This window comes from Macrosteles quadrilineatus, unplaced genomic scaffold (genome assembly GCF_028750875.1).
Source record: "Macrosteles quadrilineatus isolate MER2022 unplaced genomic scaffold, UCM_ALF_1.0 Scaffold_7__1_contigs__length_78375512, whole genome shotgun sequence".
Classification (NCBI taxonomy): Eukaryota; Metazoa; Arthropoda; class Insecta; order Hemiptera; family Cicadellidae; genus Macrosteles; species Macrosteles quadrilineatus.
Window position 1 is genome coordinate 67,507,255 of NW_026542600.1, and position 26,778 is coordinate 67,534,032.

General features: G+C 31.5%; 1 protein-coding gene across 1 annotated transcript in view; it reads left to right on the forward strand.

The window, feature by feature from the left end:
• The window catches only part of LOC128998534 (CXXC-type zinc finger protein 1-like), a 42,976-nt gene extending 37,882 nt beyond the window's left edge, over nt 1–5,094 (forward strand). The window contains exon 11 of the mRNA XM_054424705.1: nt 1,131–5,094. Within this exon, the coding sequence (XP_054280680.1) occupies nt 1,131–1,310 (180 nt within the window). The 3' untranslated portion in view covers nt 1,311–5,094. The remainder of the gene's footprint in view (nt 1–1,130) is intronic.
• Nucleotides 5,095–26,778: the final 21,684 nt, after the last annotated feature.

A 26,778-nucleotide genomic window follows, 5' to 3' on the forward strand; every position in this document is an offset into this window, starting at 1 on the left:
TGGGATCGAACTGGGGAACATGTGCTTATTCTACATGAATTAACAAAACAAGACAGGAAAATTTACAAAGTATGCGACTCACTGAAATTTAAATATATAACAAATAAATAACACAAATTACTTACAGTTTGGACGTCCACAAATATAACACAAACAAAGGGATCAGGATGAGGAAATGTAACTAGTCGGTATTCTACAAGACGCGATCAATTGAAACTCGTGTGAACGTTTGAGAAATTTTCAAATGGCGGACCGCGTTTGGCCGGTAACGAACTTTTGCACTTTTTGACAACAACACAAATTCTAATTTCCGATCGCGAGGCAATTATATCCCTTAGGGATATAGGCTGAACGACTTTAAGGAAATTTGAGATTGCCCGACCAAACGCCGCGAAATGAATTTAATTTGCACAAACGAAAGTTTTACCGAACTAGTTACGTTGAGATTTGGAGAGGAACTGATACTGCTGGAAGCAAATGACCATCCGACTAGACCTTATCCCCTCTACTCCTTTAGTGTGTGGTGCATTCTGGTCTATACTGATCTATTGTTCAAAACAGCTGACTGTTCTTCGCGTTAACTTGTATTGATTTGTTGCCTTTTGCAACAAAATCGGTACAAGTTGTGCGTCTTTTGTTATCTTACCTATTAGGCTGCGTTCTTTCTTTCTTTCTCATTGTCCCTCATTATCATCTTCATAGCAGTTTAAAAAAAACCTCACAGCGGTCATCAACAGATGACTAAAGTAGGATGATGTATGTATACAGCCTGATGATGGATTCATTTCGGAGCCAAAACTAGTTGCTAGAGGCAATTTTAAGGATTACTATTAAGTATAAGACTATCATGAAAATATAATGACATTAAAAAAATGGTGAGTTGAAATGAATCAAGGACTGTAATAATGAACAGTACTGAAAAATATACTTTTTGACGACTGCACTATGAGTAAATCCAGGCATTAGTTAGTAATAATATCAATTTCACAATCACAATGCAATATCTTGTTGCCTCTTTGTTATGTAGGTCTACATTTTAACTTTTGGTTGAATTTGTGATGAACCTTGTACAACTGTATAGGGCATAATAAAGTTACTTTATTATTTCAATTTCCATTGTCATGTTTCAGTGGATGAAACTAGATGAGCTGGTAGAACAGGAAAGGCAGATTCGGCAGAGAATGTCTGATCGTGCTGGAGTACTTGCGTTGATGTTGCACTCTACCTACGACCATGAGATCATGGAACAAGTCAATACTACCTCACAGTCTAGCAGTGAGCTAGAAGAACAGCTTTCAGTTGCAACTTAACCATTGTCAATTGCCGATCATAGATTGCTAATGAACAAACCCAAATAATATCTGCAATTCCTAAAATCAAAATTTCTTGTCATGCGAGGAACCGCTGAATTGTCTGGTCATCTTTTAGTCCAGCCAAGGGTGCAGTTCCGAAAAGTGGATTTTAGTTATCAAACTTATCAGGGTGTCTACCAACCGGGAAATCCGGGAAAACCGGGAATTGTACTTAATTTTTTACTGGCCATGAAATGTACGGGAATTGTCCTTAAATGCCAGACTATGTCCTTAAATTTTTAATGGGCCATAATTTTATCGATCGCTAGTTGGTTAGGAGCACATAAAAGGTTTATCAGATGTTTGTTTACATTTTCATAATTTATTACTAGAGTAATAAAAACCCCAATAAAAACCAAATATGCAATAAAAACCCCATTAGATTTCTCAAACCCATTAATATTTTATCACAACAATCAAGTGTCAAATCAAGTACTTCCAAGAACTGTTGACTCAGTAGTAGTTTAGCTCATAAAAGCTGTATGACTTTTATCCCTTACAACATTTATTTATTACTAGGGTAATCATTATTAGATCCCAAACATATTTTATCATGGAAATAATAGTTTTATAATGGCTGTTAAATTTCGCTTCTTACTTGTACTTCAATTTGCCGCTGGCCATTGCCTAGTGCCATAAAACTGTTTATGGTTTCATATAAAACATGTAACTAATCTTAAACATAACTAAGTTAAACCCTTTTTCTATGGATATTTTATCTTTCAATTGCAAAACCAAAAGCATCGGTTGTTTGCATTAAATTTTTATCACTACGTAGGCCTACTTGGTTTCAAATGATGTCATAGCATTTTCTGTATCTTTGTACATTGTTGGCAGTCAGGTTTCAATTTTTTTTATTTCCCATATTTATTTATTGAGTTGTATGCTTTAAGCAATCTAAATCTTATGAACTAGAATGATGATATTGTTTGTAGTGACTTTGCTGATATTATAACCTCATTGTTTGTTACTCAGTTAATATAGGCCCTCCTAAATAGTTAGGTCTAGGCCTGGGTATTTTGATTCTTTGAAAGTGCTGTAAAATTACTAAGAAAATGTAATTGAGCCTAAGATAAAGTAATGATTGCTATGTGTCGATATTAACTTTGCAGATGAAAAGACAATAATCTTACTCTGTGCTTACTGGTAGCCGCTTACCATACCGATTTTGTACCTAGAACCGAGTTACAATATATTCATTATGCATTAAAGATTTTTTTTTCAAAAGTAGTCGAGAACCTAACGTTGTGCCAGGGTGAATAATGCCAAATTAATCCGCCTGGATCGGATAAGCTATGTTATGATGTTTCCGTGACCGATGGAGATATTTAGGATTTTGTCGCTATTGCAGGAGACAATGATTGCATTTTCTGTTACACTATAAAAGCTGTACCTAAAGTATATGTTTGTTTACTTTCAATAAGTTTCTATTTTGAAATTTAATTCTTGTCTATTATTATTTACTTTTCTCTCTGGAAAAACTACGAAGAACAAGATTAATACAGTTTGACAAATCAGGAATATTATTCTGCAATCACGCCGACAAAGGTCCTTAAATGTACGGGAATTGTCCATGAATTTTTTATCCAGAATGTAGTAGACACCCTGTTAATACAAAAGACTTCGAGCCCAGAGAGCTTGGGACTGTACCCTTGGCTGGACTAAAAGATGGCCAGACTATTCAGCGCTTCCTTCAAATCCTTAACTGTATAAAGGTGTTAACCTTAACAATACTGACATTTTCCTGACTAATGATTTTAGACAGATTCACTCTTGCGCCTCTTGGAGGGGAAGGTCATACGTCTCGAAGTTATCAGCAGTAGGTGAATTATTGAAGAAGGAACCAGGACTCCTTGGGATTTCGGACATTCAATAACTTTTTATTCATGACAGTAATTTTGATCTGAGGAATTGCAGTTAATATTTGGGTTTGTTTTTCTTCCCTCAATGGCAAACGTTGCTTAACATGTTCTTGTTTCCAAAATATTTCCTGAGGTGGCACAAATGCCTTGATTTGAATGGTGTTTCTTGAGTGATCTTTCACTTTAAGATTTTCATTTTCTTGTTTAAGAACATCATAGTTTAGCTTTTGAATAGCTGTATACAGAGTTTACAACAGGAGTGACAGGCCTAGGTCCGGATGTTAGACTCTCATGTATGTTTTTATCACTTATGGTTTGTGCCTTTCCAAAGAGTATATATATAGAAGTGGAACCTCTGATATGGTATTGAATGGGGGATACTATGGTTTTATACCTGTTTTTCATGGGTATAGTTTTCTCAGTACTTTGGGCAGTTATGTTCACATACAGCTGAACCAATAGGGTCACCACTCTCTTGATTTTGGTGTCACAGAGCACCGCTCTAGGAATGCCTTCTGGAGCAGGAGTTTTGAGCAAACCCTTTTTGGCTGGAATTTTAGTACCAATTGTTTGAGCAGGTGTTTTGATGACCGCTGAAACACTGTGTGAAAGAATCCTGCTTTTGGTTAGTGAGGTTCCTGGCCTAGGCGTTAATTTGTTTGTCTCTGGGATATAAAATTATTGACTTTGTAGTAGGGTGAAGCTTTGACGAGGTGATATTAGTCAGGGTTTTGATGGGTATTTTCTTGTCCTTGCTTAACAGAGAATGACCTTGTTTGCCTACCAAGGCGGATAGTGTAGTTTTTAGTGATACTAGTTTTGGAATATTGGATGTGTATTTATTAACTTGTGATATTTGCTTGGCAAATTTAAAGCTGCTGGCTTTCAAGGAGTCAGATTTCACAAGCAGTTTTGAAGGTCTCAGCATACTTTTTCAACACTTTTTCAGTATACTTTTTACTTTAGTAAACAGGCAGTTTGGACAGTTTTGATGTTTCTTTCTCATCAACGTCCTTGGATTTCTTCGTAACAAGTGTTTCATTCAAAGAATTCTGACGGGATTGCACCAAGATTTCAAAGCCTGCTTCATCGACATTATCTTGGTTGGATTTTGTGCTTACTGCACCCTCTTCACCACATATATCCTAATCAGACACATCTCTATAATTTTAAAATGAATTCGACTGCTCAGAAGAGGACTGATTTCCGTCACAAGTTTGGTCAAAGGTCAAAAGAGGGCTGGACCGGGTTGAAATCGGTAAAAAATGAAAAATGCTGAAAGCTGTCAGAGCTTAAGTTGAGGCAGACTACCCGACCTTGAGAGTGTAACAGGACAATTGCTAGGCCGACCCTCCAAGTAAATCAAATTAACCATGCATTGCTGAATACTCCACTTAAAAGTGAAAAGCCGCCATTTGTTTTCAATATTTATCTCAGAGTATACTTCATGTTTTCCGTAAATTGGTAAATGTAATCATTGACTATTTAACAGTAGTGTTATATAGTCAATGATGTAATGCTAGTATGTAATTTTTAATAGTGTTTTTTTTTTATTTACATATATGATTTAATTTATTATTTATAATTTATTAGTACTGAACGTCTAAAAAATATTTATTTCAAAGTTACTACTTGTCAAGTTTTAAAATTTTGGTTTTCAGTATCTATATAAATTTTAACAATTAGATATAATTCATACACAAACATTTATGAGGAGTACACAAGGCCCAGAGTACAGTATTTGTTTTTATTCATAAAATGTCTTAAAATTGTAAAAATACTGTCTTTTATGTCTTATGTTTGTTTTTACCAGGGTTTGTTGTTTAAACATGTTTAACTGTTGTATGTAAAGTACTGTTTGTAATTAGTTGTATTTTTTTACCGAAATAAAAATATTTATATTTTTTGTGATATTTCTTGGTTCTACTTTTAATCTCTCTTTGATCAACTACTACTGTTAGGGTTAATTTTAAGTTTTGATCTGGCTACAAGAAATCAGTAACAATAAGATAAATTTTACTTGGGTTTACAAATAATTTTAAAGTGCAGTTTGGCTTATGTTTAGGATGCTTATAGGGTTATTTTGTTACTAACTCATAACCACAACTATTTTATATTTATTTAGCTCTTTTTAGTATGGTGAGCTGGAACACCTTTTGGTCTAGATATAATCTACCAATCTACCTTTCAAATGCTGTAAATGGTGTATGGGCTAATTACTATTTGTTAGGTCAAACTTAAAAAAAAATGTTGCTCAGTTATGAGTTATGCAATAGAATAACCTTTTCAAAATCTTGTCTTGCCTAGCGATCTATTTGAACAAACTTGAAACTAATCTTGATTCACAAACCTTGTTTGGTTTTTTAAAGAGGTTTGTAAGTCGATTTTAACCTTGCATTTGTATGTTTACACAGGCCTCACAAAAATACAAATGCCTGTGTATGGAACGTACAAATGCCAGTACAGTACAAGAGTGAACTGATAAAATTAAGTGGCAGGTGCCAGGAAGTGAACCCACAACATCGCTGTCAAGGATTCATAATTGGTCAAACTACCGACCGAGCCACAGATCCAGCTAACCACTGTATAAAGTGTACATTGGTTACGTATAATTACAGTATACTCACATAATCAGTGTAGAAATGGAAAATATTGCTTGAATAGGTGGTGTTTACAATGTAGGTGTCAGAGGTGTAATTAGAAATTTTACAATGCGGGAACATTCACTAAGATAGAGGAAAAATATAGGTTGCTTACCTAAAGTTTTGTAAAAAGCATTCACACCCCACTATGCCTTTGATAAGTGTCTAACCTCCCTTAATCCAGGCCTCTTATGGTGAGCTATAAACCAAACATTCCCAAATGACAAGTCGGCTAGATCTACAGATCTCTCAAAATTTTAAAGATCATTATAACATAGAGTAAAAAGTCAGTTAACCGAAATAATCTTTAAAAAATGGTGTTCTCTCTCACATGAGTTTTAAGTTGAAGTAGCGTGTGCCAGTTTTAGTTATAACTCGTTTCAATGTTGTTCAGGATTATTATAGATTGTTATATCCATTACAGTATGTAACTAATAATAACAGTATTTTTATTTTTTATGTATAGAATTTGTCTGTATTTGCAAAATAGTGGTTACCTGTACTTTTTCCTCTTAATACAACGTTGACAAAAATCTTACTTTATAGAAGCTATTGGATAAATTACTTAGTCCCAAACACCAGAACTCCATAACACATTCTCCTAGAATATTAATTTCAAAGTCCAATATTAATTTCTGACAATAATTATTAAAGCTGTTTAAACCTTTTGTAAATTTTAAACTTTACCTTACTTGAAAACTGATACCTAAAACGTTTGTAAGAGAAATTAGAATGACCCTAATGTCTGTCCAAACAAACTGTTTTTTTAGTAAAATGCTCTCTATTAAACTAAACAATTATAAAAAACTGTATTCTGAAAACTGTATAACATTTAAAAAATACAGTGTTTTAACCTCTGAAAGTAATACTTCAAGGATAATATGCTAACAACGAATACAGTTTTGGTTAAATCTAATAAACAAGAAGACAGATTAAAATTACTTACTGGGAATAATTATTAATTACAAACATAAACAAGTTCCAATGTGGAACCAACACTATTTTATTTAATTGTCTCTAACACATTAATACCAGACATGGATAATTAACTTCAGTTCCATCAGGCACAATGCCATTGTAACAGTCTGAAACATTTACGCCGTTTTAATGAGCACCACAACATGTACATGTAAATGCTTTTCCCCAGTCGCTGGCCTTATTCATTGTGTCGCTTTGCTAAACAGAAAGGCTTGGCTTGCGTATGTAACTTTATGTTATTAATGGTCAAGGTGACTATGCTAAATCAATACCTACTTTGTTTGTTTGGGTAGTGATTTAAAGATTGTTATTATTTTTTACGCCACACTACATTATTTTGACGAACTTCCCACGCAAGGATATAGTCCAGAAAACAGCTGTTTGCCGCTAGCTTATTCAAATGGGGTTTCATTGCGTACTACTGTACTGTAATGAGTTTTACCAGACACCAATCAGCTGATTATACTGTATTTAGGTGGCAATGAATGGTTATAAACAAAAACATAACCTATCTTAAAGGTTATGACTAGTGATTTTTAGTCCTTTAGTTGGTGGAAATATATAAGGATTTGTACAGATTTATTATTATGGCATAAACTATCGTACGTAATTCGTCCAAAATGTGTGTACCGGACTCGTATGGTAATCCCACACTCGTCCGGTAAACACTTATTTTCAGGACTAGTCACGTAATATACTATTACATAAAATAAAAATACTATTTGTTTGATAAATTTTGTTTTATTGAGGTATGATTTGATTAAAACAATTAAAAGAAGCCAACCGTTAATGTGTCAAAAGTCTCACGATGAATCTAGCAAAAAAGGGAAGAATCTTGAAAACTTGCACCTTAGGAAAATGCAAAATTTTTATTTTACAGTAAATAAATAAACTTAATGTGTGGCTCTCTAATTGTGCTTCGCCGCTTAGTGGATAACGATAACATACTCTATTTTAGTGTCACAAATGGATCTCTTAATTCCACAGGTATACAAATAGGTACACATTTTGCAACACTCGTATATCAATTTAGGTGGTGTCTGTCAGTCCTTCAAATATAAAAAATATCCCCGCTGCAGCAAACCTGCCAACTAAGCGAATTTCCATTTGTCTGAATAGATTTTCAATTAAATCTATTTATATAATATTAGGTTTAACAAGTACCTAGGTTTGCTGCTACAAGGAAACTAATAAAGTGAATTTTTTTTGTAAAATATCAATAGCTTAGTATAAAATAAATAAAATTGCCAAGTTTGATCAAAATGTATCCATAAACAAGCAAACTACAACATTTTACAATACTCTCTATAAGGATAACATGGGAATTTTAAATTTACAATTTTCTCTGTTACCAATAACCGCACAAAAACACTTTGATATACTAAATTATTTGTTTTTTTAAGCTCTTAAAAGGTCCAGAGAGAAATTAGGAAATTTTGTGGCTTAAGGGTCAAAAATGAGAAAAACCATTATTTACCCCATAAAACCTCTCGTATAACCCAGTTCCCATGGTCCCATCATGCTGGTTTGCGAACTCATTCAAGTTTATCCTGCCTTACATCTTTAAATAAAATTTCATCAAAATCGGACAAAAATTACTCAAGTTATTGTGTTCAGGACATATAAATATATATAAATTTATATATATATATATATCAATTTGAACGAATTGTGTTTTTGGCCTCTGGGGACATCAAAATGAAAAAGTAAATCGGTCCTGAGTCTAGGTCTTACCACCTACGGTACTTATGCCACCTACGGTAAATGGTAATAGCTACTTCCATATAGAGAAATTCGCTAAAAGAATTATTTGAGACAATGAAACATTCCAGATTCTAAGGAATACCTTAGGCAAAATTTTGTTCTTTGGATCTAGAACTTTTCCCCAGACCTTAGTTTCTACGAAGGGTTTTTTGCAAGGTTTGTTGATAGATCTCTATGGCAATAAATAGAAAAACCTAATATTTCAGTTTTTTTTAACTTTGAAATATTTTTCATTTTATTACGCTACAGAGCTAACTGCATAACAAAGGTAGTTTTATACAGGGTGTTCAAAAACGGTGGGGACATAATTTGCGTAGTGATTCCTTGGGTCAAAATAAAGAGAAAATCAAGAATAACATTTGTTCAAAAATAGCTTCTTTAACCAGATATCCACCATTTAGTTTTTTTTAACATAAACATTTTTATCTTTGAACTTGTTTATACCAATTTTTATGAAACTTATTTTGTATGTTAAAGTAGAAGAAACCTATGTAAAAAAATAAGCTTGTTTCAACTTAAAATTTCTAAATATTAGCTATTTTAAATCTTAAATTACTAAGAAGTGGCCGATTTAATGAGCAAATGTCAAGGACACTTTTATATAGCATTTTTAATTCCCTATCAAACGATGCCAAGTTCAAAATGATCTAATAAGAAATAGCTGAAATATTAGGATTTTTAGTTGTAAAATGGGGCAAACCTGACTAGCTTAGCCGTATTCTACCCTATTTTACAACTAAAAATCTCAATATTTCAGCAATTTCTTATTAGATCTTTTTGAACTTAGTATCCTTTAGTAACTAAGTATCTTTTTGAACTATAATAGGGAATTAAAAATGCAAAATAAAAATGTTTTTGACACTTTTTCATAAAATCAACATGTTTTTACTAATTTAAGTTCAAAAGTTGAAAATGGCTACCATTTTAAAATTTTAGGTTTAATCAAGATGATTTTTTTTATAACATGGGTCTCTTTTATCTCAAAATAAATACAAAGATTCATAAAGACCGGTTGAAAAAATTTAAAGTTAAAAATGTTTATGTAAAAAATACAAAATGGCGGATAACAAAGCGATAAAAAAATGTTATTCTTGATTTTCTCTTTAATTTGACTCAAGGAATCACTACGTAAAATTATGTCCCCACCTTTTTTGAACCCCCTAAGGTAACTATAAAAATAGCTACATGGTTTTCTCCTGTTTTGTGTCTGAAACCCATTGTAAAGAATGATTAAAACTAAACAAGTTATAAAAATTCAGACTAAGGAGCCTAAAATGTAATCTTTATCTCCTAATCCTATAAGAGGAAACATATTACCAAAATAAAATGTAAAAAAGATACAACTACCAAAAACATTGAAAACGACTTAAATACAGTTAATATAGAGGACTAAAAATATGCTTAAGGGTCTATTTTATTTGGAACCTTTGTATACTATGTTAAGTTTCTGATAATGACTAGCATCACTGAGTCAATATTGGCTGTGGGCCAACACAACAATAGTGTTGCAGTAGGTCTCATTTAGTGTGTTTATTACTTTAACCTGCTTTAGTTCATTGGATGAGCATATTTTCACAGTTACCTCAAACATAACATATTAGTGTTAATTATCGCAATATAAACTACATCCCATAAACAACTTTTATAACGTGCACTATTTCAACATGTCTGTGTGTTTACCATATATGCTCAATTTTGTGCAATATTCAAAGAAAGACAAAAACCAATTTAGAATACTGTGCAAGCTGTTGGATCAATTAGGCATTAGTAACATTCACAATTCTGTTGAATACATAATTTTAATTTGGCTTTTGATGGATAGAGTTATAAAATAGGTGAAAATAGAGAGAATGCTTTCGGATTTTGTCCACATATTACATAAAATAATAACTAATCTAATAATAAAGAAAGACGGCACTATTTTAGAATTTTTCAGGTACTCTTTAGTCTTTGTTAGCAAAAATATCCACTCCTGCTATGAAATCAAGAAATAAAGATCTTTCATTCCACCTTCTCTTCTCAGAACCAAGTAAACAATTTGCGTACAATAATTCCTTAATGAGAATAACTCCTAAAATCCTTAAAACCTAACGGTTTTATAAGTCAAAATAAAGAGAAAATTAGGAATGATATTTTTTTTAATCGCTTCATTAACCAGATATCCGCCATTTTGTACTTTTTACATAAATATTATATTTGGATTGTTTTGACCAATCTTTATGAAACTTGCTAGTATGTTAAAGTAAGAGAATTATGTTAGGGAGAAAATAACTTGGTCCAATTTAAAGTTTTAAAATTGCGGCCATTATAATTTTTACCATTTAAATGTAATTATTTATAATCAGGGTGTCCACATTCTGGAAAATCAGGGATAGTCATGGAAAGTCATGGAAAAAAATGTTGGTCATTGAAAGTCATGGAAATAGGCAAGAAGTCATGGAAATCCCCAATGATGGATGGATTTGACGAGACCTTTCAATGCTCTAGTCGGCCGTAACCTCGACTGTTGTAGCATTTTTCAGGATTTTTCACAAATGTTCGTCAATTCAATTTATTACAGTTTTATTATATTATGAGTTTTGAGTTTGTTTTAGTCAATTGTTGTACCTATTCTACTCCATTGTTATCTGTTATTACATATTTCAGTATTTTCTGCAAAATAAACATGTCCAGGCAGTATTATTTGTGAGTGTATGTTTATTATAATTTTCGAGTAAAGTTCATAAGTCATGGAAATCATGGATAGTAATGGAAATTACTGACAAATTTTCTGTGGACACCCTGATAATTTTCAGATATGAGGCACTAAATATATTGTTATGGCCTATTTGTATAGTCACATAAACACGAAAAATGCAAATTCGTACGTTATTCCATATAACATGCTAAACACAAATTTGTTAGGCAACTTAATAATTCACTGTTAATTTTCATACAATTAATTGTGAGTATAAAGTAACTATATAAAGCTATTGCATCTTCTTGTGAAAACAAGTAATTTAAAATTGAAGTAACATTTCTAAAAATGTATGAAAACTCTTTTATCCTAATTTTGCTCTCAGTTACAGTGCTCAAACTTAGATAATGCAGCGTGAGATAAACTTATAATGTCAAATGCTTGTCAAAAGCGAAGGGCCTTAGGCAGCTACCTCTCCCCAGTCTAACTTAAGAATATCTTTTACAAAGTTACTAACAAGATTGAATATCTTTGGCCGTCTGGAAAACTTCTAAGAAGTAAAAATATGGCAGAAAATATTTACAGATAATAAGAACACAAATTTAGTTTAGTTAAAATTAAGGAGTGAAAATTTTATGTTACATTTTATACGGTAGATTCAGTTTTATGGTATCCTACATGAGGCTATTTAGCAGCTATTTTTACTTTCTCCCCATATACCATAGTATATGGAGAAAGTATTGTTTTCATCAAAATATTTGAGTTTGAGTTTTGATTGGATATATCCGTTTTGGGTCCCCCTGGACCAAAAAAGTGGTTTTCAAAGTGATGTCTGTGTGTCTGGATGTGTACAAAGCTACAGACCACACCTGTAGTCCAATTTTGATGAAATTTGGTATGTAGGTACTACTAATCCATGGTATCTCCAGGCGTTTTTTATTTTTTAGAAATTTTGATTTTTAATGTTGATTTTCACATAAAAACCCATAAAATAACGGAAAAATCGAATTTTCTCAAAAATGGCCCAAAAAATTTTTTTTTAAAAATTAAGTATGTTGTAGCCCTTTAAATTCTGAACAAAATGGTACAACTCCCATTTCTGTAAAAATTACGGTTCAAAAGTTATTGTAAATTATGTTATTTTCTTATTAAAAATCACCATAAAATAAGAGAAAATTGTATTTTTGAAAGAAAAAACTGTTTATATTGATAACCTACGTGATAACGTATGTCATAATCTTTATAATTCCAAACAAAATAGTGCAACCCCCCATTGCTGTAAAAATTATGGTTCAAAAGTTATTGTAAATTATATTATTTGCCCATTAAAAATCACCATAAAATAAGAGAAAATCGTATTTTTGAAAAAAAAACCGATTCTGATTGAAATTCTTCTGTTATGGTCCTTATAATTATAAACAAAATATTGCATCCCTTCATTCCTGTTAAAATTACTGTTCAAAAGTTAATGAAACTTTTGTGATTTTACCTATTAAATATCATAGTTACTCTCATCGCTTACCCATGAAAGGTTGTTGACAAGCTAATGGGAGAAAGTATGTGTCAGATTGCTGATACAGTAGAGTCCCATAAACTCGCCATAATGTGGACTGGAAGGGTGCCGAGTTTGTGAAATGCCGGGTTATCGGGAACCAGAGTTAAAAATAAGAACTATAGAATTTTTAAGTTTTTTAACTGCCTTTTTTAATTAGATTTATATTACAAATCAGTATTAAGTCATCAGATATAGTTCAACAAATCCTTAGTACGAGTTGCAAATGATTATACTTGAGCTGGCTTGTGTCCATTTTTAACTTGGACTCAAAAAATCACTAATTTTCTGAGCCAGGTGATGGCCGAGTTATCCAGACTGCCGGGTTATCGAGTGCCGAGTTTGCGGGACTCTACTGTACCGTTTATTTAAATTATGCTGCTTAGCATATTTTAAGCATCCATATTTTTTAAATCCATATTTATTACATTTGGATTGTAAAGTTTTACAGAGGTTTTGTCAGTTTTCTGTGGTTATTTTTATTTAGTAAGTTTAGTTCATAGTACCAACTGTAAAGGACAAAGAAGTGTTTTAATAGCATTAATATACATTACAAATAAAAATATATTAATACTAGACACTTTGCTTTATTAACAAATAACGGTTTCGAAGCTGTAATGAAAACTCCATTTGCGTATTAAGTTCCGTAATGGAAAGGTCAGTATTGAAACTGACCTGAAATGAATAAATAATTAATTGTTAAATGAAAATAACATAGCACTTAAACTATACTGTTGTTTTTGTAAAGGAGCTTAAATAAAGATAATATTTCATTATGTGAATGTAAAATATGAAAAAATCAAGTTGAAAGTTATTGAATCGCAGAAGTAATACCCTTGCTAATTTTACAGACAGTAGAAGTAGTTTGGTATTGGCCATGTATTTTTTGGTCTTTTTACAACCAAAAGTAGATATTTCTCTAGGAAACAAAAGCATGCAACCAATCATACAACAGCTAAAATAATGTTATGAAACTTCAGTTATCTATTTCATTTCACATATAATTTTATTTCACAGACTCGAAAATGCACGAAGCTGAATATTAAATCATCTTAACACTTTCCTTTACACGGCAATGCACACTTAGCAACCATGTAAATCTTGTCTAACGGGTATGTTAATACTGTCAAGTCAACCAAATACTAAAATGTTTTACAACAAGTTTGTTACTTTTCATTCTAAACATAGGTATAGGGCAATGTATACATTTTGCCACAGGACCATTTTGTAATTACCCTTCATACAGTAGAATGATACAAAGTCCACATAGGTAGCTGTTTCAATTTATAAAAGAGCTTAGTGTATGTAATTAGATCAATGTATTCAAAATTGTGTGCGCCGATAATATTTTTACTAACATCTATGAATTGTAACATGAGGTAACTTAAAAATACCCCCGCCGCAGCAAACCTGCAGACTAAGCGAATTTCAACTTGTCTGATTACATTTTTACTAAAATATTTCTATAAATAAGACATATTTATTCCCAATTTAAATAACATTAGATTTAACAAGTGCTTAGGTTTGCTGCTACGGGGAAGGTAAAAAGTGTTTTTTGACCATATGTCAATAGTATAGGATGAAATAAATAAATTTGCCAAATTTTATCAATATATATCCATAAACAAGTAAACTACAACAGTTTTAATTGTCTCCTTAAGAATAACATGGGAATTTTAAATTACAGTTTTTTTAAATTTTCTCCGTGAGCGTTAGGCATACAACAGCGCTTCAATATACTAAATTATTTCTTTTTTTGTGCTCTACAAAATGGTTCAGAAAGAAATTGCAAAATTTTTTGTTTTTAGGGTAAAAAATGGGAAAAACCCATTTTACCCCATAAAACCCTCCATAAACCACTGTTCCCATGGTCCGATTATGCTGGTTCGCGAACTAGTTCGAATAAACGTAGGTTTACACGTTTGTACCAAATTTCATCAAAATCGGATCATTTTTGCTCGAGTTATCGTGCTAACGGACACACACACACACACACACACACACACACACACACACACACACACACACGCACACACACACACACACACACACACACACACACACACACACACACACACACACATATATATATATATATATATATATATATATTTAAATATATATATGAATTTGAACGGATGGTGTTTTTGGTCTCTGGGGACCTCAAAACGAAAAAGTAAATCGGTCCCGGGTCTAGGTCTTACCATGAGACTTACGGTAATAGCTTATTCCCTATATGGGAAATTCGCTAAAAATAAGCAAATATCAACCTATTCATTAATTAACTTGGATTACATGAATAGATTTTGATAGGGTAAATTTATATAAGTGACTATTAAATATTGATTAAATTATAAAACCTATTCATAAAATTATATTGATTATACAGGGTGAGGCAGACCACCCGTACACATACTTTTACGAGAGTATTTTTCACCTAAAAAAGCGAAATAAAATTATTCCCTGCTTAATCACAACGAAGAATTCATTTAAAATACTTAGAACATGATCCAAGCACAGGGTGTTCCAGAAATGAAGGTCACAGGTTTGAATCTTAAAATTTCCTTGTAACAAACATATATTTCATTTTACAATTTTAGAAAGGGTTTGCTTAGAGCAACATTTTGGTGATAACAGAACTCATTATCTCAATTTGTTTCAAAATGGCGGTCATTTTTGGGAATTTTTCACGTATTGACGTAATACCCTGTGTTTTCCAAACCGATTCAGTTTTCCATTCTGATTGAAAATACGTAATCTTGATAAACACAGCTTTACAATGATGTGTCACATGTTAAAATTTTCAAAATGATAATTTTTACCAAAACTTTACGTTTTTGTAATGTTTGTCAAGGCATTCCTCTTAATCCTAAGAAATGTGGTAGCACTGTAAATAATAAATTAAATTGCAACATATGTCAAAAAGCATATTATTTAAAGCTTCTTGTTAAGATAAACAACTTTCCAATATACACCTACTGTGTATTTCTTTTAGTATTTGAGTAAAACACCAAAAACTAAAATTTCCCATATTAAATACATATTAATTGCATTACCAAACAATACAATTATATTTTTTTATTTTTAGGTCTTTGAAAGTAACAAGGTCCGCTTCACCCTGTATGCATATTTGCATTTCAACTCTAGTTCATGCCCCCTTCACATTATAGGAAGCTAGGATCCAAACAGGGACAGGTTTCCACATTACTTCAATCTAGGTCTAGAAGGTTGCGTCATCATTTCATAGCTAGTAATTGGTGATTGTTAGGATTTAAACCCGGAACCTCGAGGACCAAAGCCCTGCGCCCTACCACTAGACCATGTCGCTTTCTAGTATATGTTGTACTACTTATTTCGCACCTGTTTCGCTGTTTGAACATTACTTGTTTTCGAATGCAGAATTATTGAAACTAATGGAAGTATCAAAATTTTAGTTAGCTGTGACATGGTAAAATAAATAAACATTATGATATTTACAGCTAAAGATTCATAAAATTATATTTAAAACTATTACATGGGTATTTTTTTATCACATTTTAACACTAAATGTATGACAACAATGAACACAATTAAAAATAAATAAATTCCATGATATTATTTATAGTACAAATCATACAATAATATTCCAAACAATGATCAACAACCAGATTGAGATGAGTAAGTTTCAAGAAACACGTTTTGCACAACATTTCAGCCATAAATGTATAACATCCGTGTAGGAACTACTCTGTTAAAGTAAATTTCCAGATGTCACGCAAATAGTGCTAGTGTAAAGTGTTTTAGGTGGGAAGAGCAAAGTGATTTATGATAAAGGTTATCCTGCGAAGAGGATTTCAGCGAAAGAAAGTTTCTCCTTGTTATTCAGATATTTATCAATGCTATCTCTCAGCTCAACTCTTATCTTCACCAGTTTAGAATGTTTATAGCTTAACGTTATTTTTATTCCGTTTACCTAAAGTGCAATACCTACTAACTAATGCAAATATTATATAAAAAATAAAACCACATAGAATCTATTGAATGGTAGTTATAACGTTAGTAAAAACAACTCAAACAAAATTGTTTATCCATCCACTTTACACATTATATACAGAACATATTTTTTTTTTAAAATATCTGAGTTTGAGTTTTGGTTGGAAATATCCGTTTTGGGTGCACTTGAACAAAAAAATGGGTTTTAAAGTGATTGTAAGGAGTCTGAGGGTATATTTGTATGTGTGTGTAAATGTATATAGATTGCACCTGTGGTCCGAATTCCATGACATTTGGTATGTAGGTACTGAATCCATTGTATTTTTAAGCGTTTTTAAATAATGATTTTTAATGGTGATTTTTCCATAAACAAAAACCTTAACCGCACTCCTCTGAGTAATTTATTATTAAGGTGTGGATTGTTTCGTTGTTAAACGAAAAAATCTACACAGTTCAAAAAATTTTCATTCAAGACTTAACAAAATGGTGCGACTCCAAAGGCACTAAAATTACTGTTTAAAAGTTATTGCTTTTTGTGATTTTACCCATAAAATATTATAGTTACTCCCACTGTTCAACCATTATCAGGATTTTTGACATGCCAATGGGAGAAAATATGTGTCAGTTTGCTGTTATCGTTTATTTATAATTAATAAAGCTACAAAATATAAATATTCACAGTAAAAAATCATTGGTCCTAATAGTATTTTTAGTCCCACATATTATGTGCAATTTGAAACTGAATCTCTTATTAAAACATAACATACAGTAGACATACATTACTTTACTGGCAGAATCTTAAGAGTCAAAATACAAAATATTACTGTTGTGAGACTGATACATTTAACACATTCTAGTTTACTGCATAGCGACGCTATTATGTACACTTGGTGTGAAGGCGCAGTATGCAATAACCGCAACACAACACAGTGTCTGGATTGCGTTGATGCGCCGTTGTATTTTGCCGTTGGGGATAAACTTTACTATAAGTGGTTTAAATTTCCTGTATCATCGGTTAAAAATTACCGTTCAGATGTTACTGTAATTTTTGTGATTTTACTCATAAATCACCATAGTTACGCCCACCGCTTACCCATTGTAAGGGTCGTTGGCACGATAATTGAAGAAAGTATGTGTCAGTTTCCTGTTACCGTTTATTTAATAAAATTGCGCAATAAAATCGTCAGTTTTTTTTGTTTTGCCAAATAGTTTGATTAAATTTAAATTCTTTAGAGAACAAAATCCAAGCTGTGGGTGTTACTCTAGTACCTACGATGTAACCCAAATGTAAAAAAATAAAGATTGTAATCAAACAAAAAATCTTGTATAGTATAGCATTTACCGTAATCGTCATAAGTTTAACATGAATCTGGGGTATTCAGGTATTTGGTTATAGAATCACTAAAAGCCAAATCACGTGCTATTAATTCAAATTGTTATTTACTACAAACGTAGGAAATATACAATAGGTTTCTTCAATATGTTATGTGCACAACAATATTAGTTTTAGAGGATGAATATTGTATGTTTAATATTTTACTTGGTTTTTTCCATAATACCGAGAAACGTTGAAATTAAAGACACTTTTGAGCGACACACAATATACAGCTTAGGTGAAAACAATATTCACCTAGTTAATACCATATTTTTGCATTAATATTATGCATTTTTTTCTTTTAGCGAAATTCCCTATAGGGAAGTAGCTATTACCGTAGGTCTCATGGTAAGACCTAGGCCCGGGACCGATATACTTTTTCATTTTGATGTCCCCAGAGGCCAAAAACACCTTTCGTTCAAATTTTTATACAGTATATAAAATTCCGTGAACGTGATAACTTGAGTAATATTTGTCCGATTTTGATGAAATTTGGTTTGAAGGTGTAAGGTGGGATAAACTTGAATGAGTTCATGAACCAGCATGATCGGAGCATGGGAATAGGGTTTTACGGAGGCTTTTATGGGGGTAAAAATGGTTTTTCTCATTTTTGACCCTCAAAACACAAAATTTCCCAATTTTTCTTTAGACCTTTTCAAAGGGCTTAAAAAAAATAAATTAGTATATTAAAGTGTTTTTGTACGGTTATCGGTAACGGAGAAAATTCCAAAAATTGTAAATTTAAAATTCCCATGTTATCCTTATGGAGAATATTGTAAAATGATGTAGTTTGCTTGTTTATTGATATATTTGGATCAAAATTGTCCAATTTATAATTTTATACTAAGCTATTAATATTTTACTAAAAAACACGCTTTAGTTTCGTATTTAGTTTTAGTATTAGTTTCATTGTAGCAGCAAACCTAGGTACTCATTAAACCTAATGTTATTTAAATAGATTTTATTGAAAATCAGTTCAGACAAATGGAAATTCGCTTAGTCGACAGGTTTGCTGCGGCGGGGGTATTTATGTCACATTTTCACATTCGTCAGTAGGCTCAGGCCCAGAACAGTTTTGCCCATTACTTAAGGTTAAGGATAAGCCTTGAGAGTGGCACTATCACACAGCTAAACACATTGGTGTTTGGCGTGATTTGAACCCTTGAACTCGTGGACCGAAACTCCGTTACTGGACCAGCTCACTTATCTATATTTCTATACCAAAAGGTTTATCATTGGTACGCAGATACCGGAATTCAACAAAGTAGAACAAAGGTATAGTGCATCTTAAAACTACTATCACGACTTTTCCCTAGGATTAAATCAAATACCAACCATATTGAATACAAGAGATAAGTATAAAACGTCGATACCTAGTGTTCATCAGACACAGTGTTATAGAGTGTTAATACGGTAAAGAGCCTAAGAGCCCAGAGTCTCTCCATTATTGGATTCCCTTCGCATCCCAGCAACAATATAGCGGGGATTATTTGCAATGTTACGTGATTTTCATCTCGTAGCGACGTGGTAGGTAACTTAATGCCCCAGCTTCTTTCAACTTGTCGTTGGTGTTTAATAACGTGGACATTATATTTCAGAGACTTTGACGTGAGTTACATAAACCTTTGGACGTCATTGGGACGATATGTCATGTAGTATTAGACTCTCCGCAGCAAACCTGCAAATTCTAAGCTAATTTTCATCTAGTTGGATTTTGACTAAAATATCCCTTTAACATTGACAGATTTATTTCCTTTTTACATAACATAAATTTTAATAAGTACTTTTGCTGCTAAAGAGAAGGTAATACAGTGTGTATTTATTAAAATAGATTAGTGTCAAATAAATATATATCCGAATTTGATCAATATATATTCACAAAAAAGTGAACTTACATATTTTATTAATATTTATTCTCCATATTGAGAGATTGATATAAGTGCTCCAGCTTTTTTATTCGGAAGTTATAAGAGATATAACAAAATGTTAAATTGTAACTGCCTTGGATTTTTTATTTTAAAAATTTTGGTCAAGTTGAAAAATATATATCTTTAAGATTTTGATATAGGAACCTATTTTTAAAATAGTGATTCTTGTGCAAACACCCAGACATTGTTTGGATCACATTCCATACTTGGTCAATATGGTGCTGATCCAGATCGGAAAAGGATAGGGGACTGGGTAAAATTATTTAGGATAACAGCTTAAATCCTAAAAATAATCGGTGGATTCCTGAAAACTCCTTTTACTCCAGCAAATTTTAAAAGAGTGTGAGTCGCAGTAACTTGAAATCCAAAGTAGTTTGCCAGGAAGCTTTCGTTTAAATTCATTGTTAAGCCCCTGAGCTGTAGATATTATTGTAAGACTAGATTACTTACGTCAATAGCTCATTGAATTTCATTTCATGTTTCAGTACATGTTTCGACACATTGTCATCCTCAGCTGAGTACTAGTGAAGTTTTTATTCACCATATGGTTTCGTCAATGTTCAATTAAAACGATGAAAGACGAAACCATATGGTGAATAAAAACTTCACTAGTACTCAGCTGAGGATGACAATGTGTCGAAACATGTACTGAAACATGAAATGAAATTCAATGAGCTATTGACGTAAGTAATCTAGTCTTACAAGCTTTCTTTGTTGAAAGCTTTACGTTCTCGCACTTTTTTTAGGGGTTATTCCGATAAGCTACTTGAAGCTAAACGTTTTTCAAAGTCGCCCCACAGGTTTTCTTAAATCGAAGCTTAGAATTGTCCAAGAAACTCAAGTGATTCCTGAAGAAATGCTGGAAGGAGTATTCGTTGGACTTTTCAAATGACTAAAAAGGAATGTCAAGTAGGACAAGGACGCCACTTAAAGGATTTTTTATTCAAAAATGGAAAACTGACTTTGCTAAGTTAAAAGGACAAAAGATAAGCTGTGCTTTTGATGTGCTATTTATATGGATAGGGTAATTAGTATTGAATTAGTACTATTTATAAATTGGGGCGCTTTCATTGCCTCACCTTGTACTTTACAATGACTAAACTTGAGAGGTCTGTCAGACTTCATAAAAGTGGTCATAACCACAGTCGTCTGCATTCAATAGACTGTTACTATGCCAGTCGTTTGGCTGACTTCGCTTTTGCATATTTACTTATCCCAGTTAATACTTTCTCTATCAAATGTATTGTTTTTTTCTATTAAAAATAACTTGAAAGACTATACTAGATGGTTAATAGGAATAAATTAAAACCTGAAATAACCTAATTCCTCAAAGGTCCACCATCTAGTATCTCTTTACTAGATGAAGACACTTGGTGAAAATTTTATTCATGTTAATTACAAGATATAGTTTAAAACAATTATTAATAGTAGCTTGCTTTTTACATGGCAAATAAATATAATTAGGATTAATTACAATTACAATTTAATAAAGAGATGAAAAAATCAATCATAGAGAGTGCCGTGAATGCCTTTTTGGGAAATGGTGGCCATTTTTGAAACAATGGAATCAATATTTGTTACGTATGTTATGGTATTTCCCCCTTAGAATGTAAATGAAGTTTAAAAACCTTTTTATTCTTCACATGTTTATCTCTAAAGCTACTCACATAGGAGTAACAACGTGTTACACCTAAATGTGGCTTGTTGTGTACATTTTACATGTACCACATAAACTAGTAGCTCTAAATTTGGAGAGGAAATACAAAGAATAAAAAGATCATAAAATACAGAGTGTTCCTATTATAAAGTTAGCAGTAATATTTGAAAATTCCGGAAAAGGGAAAAGATAATATTTGTGATTATTTATAAGCCTATAATTACCTTCGTATGGTGTATTTAAGTTGATACTGCACTGTACCTTTCCTTATCCTTATCTTTTTAAAGTATTAGATACAAATCTAGTAAATTATTTCCAGTGAACTAGCTGTGTTTATTTTAACTGTATATTTAACACTATATGTTACTTAGAAAAATATTTTTTTAAGTTTAGGAATATAGTTTCTTTAACACCGCATTATTATATGTACTATTCTGATGAGTACATTGGGTCTGACCAATATCAATAAAGTTTTTCACCAGTTTCAAAATCTATTCTGTCAGTGATATCAGTCCAACGAATTCAGACAGAGTAACCTTTATTACTTTATTTTTGAAGAATTTATATTTATGACAATATCACGTTACATTTTTGTTTAAACATATCAATGACAAGGAAACACTTACATCCCCTATATTGAACGCAAAAAACTCTATGTAAATACAGGGTGATTCACCCAAAGTGTTACAATAGGTAACTTGTCAGGAGTTTATTTTACAGAGAACTTTAAATGAACAACTTCCCTTCTTTATTTGTGACATTTTACGAGATGCTATTTTAAGTTTAAATTTTTGCCGCCATTTTCCAAAATGGCGGACAACTTATTTTTTTTCAAGAGCAACTCCCACTTTTTATGATATTTTTTGATTTTACGTAAAATTTTTAGAAATTTTTTACTCCTGTCATTTTTTTTATAAACCTAATCGTTACGGATTTACAGCCATTATAACCCACACATAACCATCGATATTGTATTACTGTTTACAACAACATATCAGTAAGGCTTTCGCATTAAAGAAGAAGATAATCAGCTGACATAAAAATAATAATAAGCTGGATTTAATAATAAGCTAATAAGCTGACTGTTTATTTAGGTTTTGAATAGTTAACAATTATTAGTATTCATATAAGTTGTCCGCCATTTTATAAAATAGCGGCAAAATTTAAACGTAAAATAGCATTTTGTAAAATGTCACTAAAAAGAAGGGAATTTGTTCATTTAAAATTCTCTGTAAAATAAACGCCTGAGAAGTTACATATTGTAACACTTTAGGTGAAACACCCTGTATAAAATATATGCATGTTTGACTATTGATAAACTACCAATCATGTCTAAAGGTCTGTGGAGACGCTTAGATTGAAAGCCATCATATGGACTGTTTGATAAACCAGAATGGACTTCCTTTGGTTTTCACAGTGCAAGTGTACATTAGTTTTATTACCTTGACGGCTGTCACTTTTAATTTATGTCCGAATACATACTGTTTATAAATGCTAATTTGATATATTACGATTCAATACCTAAATCATAATGCATCTATCTTAATTTTTAAATTATAAGTGCGGCCTTAACTATCCATATTTTTCTCGGTAATATAAGGAAAAGCTATTCACTTCTTTCAAATCAATTGTACAAGAAAAATAATTTTTCTCTCACCTTAGTTTGTTTCTAGAGTCTTGGCTTAGTTGATTTTAAGAGTTTATATAAGCCTTAATTTGATTTTAATTGTAAATTATTATTTTCAGAAACAAAATTTCAGTCAGCAACAATAGTTTTAAAATTTAACTGTATTTATAGACCAAACTACATTTTATCGTTAATAAGATTTAATATGGTTTAAAATACTTTTATTATACATAATTCTACACTTCGTGGATACACAGATTTTAATGGATAGTTAAATAAGCCAACAAAATATAGCTGAAAGCTATTAATAATATTGTTGAGGGTCAACATCTGTTTAATACTTAAATGTTATCAAATTTACCTTATCATTATTTTTATACTGTATAGTTTAAATTAGTTTTTTAAGAAAGTTTTTTTACTATTCAATAAATGTTCGATTATATTTCAGTTTTGATTGTTTGGAACTAAAATACTAAAATAAATAGTGTCGCAATTTTAAATGCTTAAAGAAAATAATAAACATGTGTGATTTCAAATTATTAATTATTTTATTGACATCCATTTAATCTACATAATATGAACTTTTTGCTTTACGTGCCGAGGTTAAATTTTATCGTCTCTTATTCCATTACTTCTGATACGCCTTTTAGGTAGATGTCTATTTAAAATGTTTTCTACTGAATATGGCTTAATACTGTAGGCAGTATAATAATGAGGTATTTTTAACTGCTAAATGACTTTTATTGAAATTAATTAACTCATTTTATTTACAAATTCAATTTACTCAAATCAAATAACTTTATCCAACATGAAACATATACATACATACCATACTTAAGAATAGTATTCCCCCAAATGCACTACAATCACGTGCTCGGGGAAAAAGCTCTTAGCAACAAGAAACGCGTGTTGCCTACTAAATATTGGTAAAACACTAGTGCACAGATCATAAGTCTTATATACGTTTAGAAATATATTATACTACTCAAGTGTATGCATCAAGTTAAGAGTTTAACATTGTAATTGTATTCTTTTTCCTGCGCCTTCAAAGTCTACGCCTCCTTTATTCAAATTACCTCAACAAAGTTAATGTGCATACTCATCCCGTTTTCTGTGAGATTCTCTATGTTTAAGAGAACCTTTTTGATAAAATATTATAAACTCTATTAAAATTTGGATGAAGTACTTCTTGCATGATGATTCTTTGGGTGACAGAATCATACACTACAAGAAAACAATTGGTAGAAATAGTTTGGAAAGTAACTTTACTTTTCGTTGTAAATCTTGCAGTAGATGTAGTAATCTGTTTTTAAAAATCGTATAACTTGCCTGTAACGTACAAGATCACCTTGTGTGCCAACCTAAGTCACAAATAAAAAAATGAAGAATTCATAATAATAATGGATTATATATATAATAACTTGTATACTAAGGTACAATGTTTGCTGAAACGTAGTTTAAATAAGTTTGTTTCAATGCAAACTGTCGTAGGTAAATAAAAACTAAGTAAGACAACGTTGTAGAGATGGCCGTATTACGTTTTTAACGAACAATTAAGAGCCTTCATTACACTTCTGGAAACTGTAATAACATTCTTAAGCTGTCTCCGGCTTTAAATGTAAATTTAAAAAAATCTACAATCTAACTTCTTCTCTTAAAAACTTGAAGTATATTTATCCTGTCCTCCGTTATGGCAAACCGTTTTATTATTGTAATATAAGATAATTTTGTCTTAGGAACACAATTGGCTTCATCTAAAAATTGTAAGAGCACTGTTATATCGAAAATTTATCTTAATTAATTAGGGTCTAAGCAAGTACGGAAAAATTGATTTACTCAAAAAGATTTAGTTTTCAATGTCAGAAGTCCTTGTTATTTTACAAAAAATAAAAATAAACATTTTTAAAACACCTACTTTGTTGTTTGACGTTAAACTTTAATCGAACGTTTCTTCATTTTGTGGTTTGTTTATTGCATTTTCTGAGAACCTCCAGTGAGCTGTCTCATAAAGGTTATTGGATTTATTTACTTCCGTGTTTTCAACTAAATTCTTAATAGTTCAAGGAATATTTATGTTTAAGGTGTAAAACATCTTTAGTAATCGATGGTAAACGATTTGTCTTGTACAATTCCCTAACATAAAATATTTCATTTAAAATTCCCATGTTATTCTTATGGAGAATAAGTAAACTGTGGTTGTTTGTTTATTTATGGATGTATTTTGATCAAACTAGGCAAATTTATTTATTATACTAAGCTAATAATATTTTACTAAAAACACACTTTATCAGCCTCCCTGTAGCAGCAAACCTAGGTGCTTGTTAAACCTAATGTTATTTAAATGGATTTAATTGAAAATAAAATCAATAAATGGAAATTCGCTTAGTCTGTAGGTTCGCTGCAGCGGGGGTATTATCTACTTAACGCTGTATACATATCCATTTGTATTCTAGGGCCAAAAATTAATTCTTAGCTACAACTATAATGTTACTTACTAAAAGTTTCATAAATAGTAATATTTTTAGTTTTATAAAAGTTCTGCAGAACACTTAGGTTCTAAAGTTAAATGTTTATTATAAAAAATTTCCTTTTAAAAACAGCTTTAATATAAAAAATAATAATTGAAATCTGACCATTGGAAGCTGAGATACAACAAATTTGGCGCAGTCCATGGCCATATGGTAGCCATCTTTAATGACCGCCATTTTGGTGCTCTATACGGAATTTTAAGTGGCTCCCTATCTGAAAAGTTACCTTTTTGCATCAGCTGTGACCACAGAAAGTGGCATATCCCAATCAAAAAGTGCAGTTTTTATTTGTGTACCCACTGTGGTAACAACGGTAAAAAATTATTACAGCGTATGACAAATTATTTCATTCAAACAAATTCTCAGACGGCTTCTGGTACCTAGTTAAATTAGTAATTAAATTTAAATATAAAAACATTAATTTTCGTAGAAAAATAGACAATATTCTACAGTCATGACAACTTATAAAACAACACAGAAATGAGTTAAATATTTGACACCAACGCTGACATTTCCGCGAAGACAAGAGAGTAAGGGAGTTGAAGGAAACATTATGACGGACAGATATACGTGATGCTACAACCTCTTAGCTTTACCTTAAAATTCTTTCTTCTTCTTTCTGTTGTACTTTTATTTTATTTTGAAGACAGTGAAATAATCTGACAATTTTAAAACTCTAATATCATCCTAGTTTATGGACGTTTTCAAATATATACATCTATCATGAATTAAATTATACCCAGTAAAAGACAAAACGTTGCTAATGGCAACAAAACAGTGATTATGAATCTCCCTTTCCAGAGGTACATTATAGAATGATAAATCATAGAAATCTCAGGAGTAAAAAACTTCCGCTTATTACGC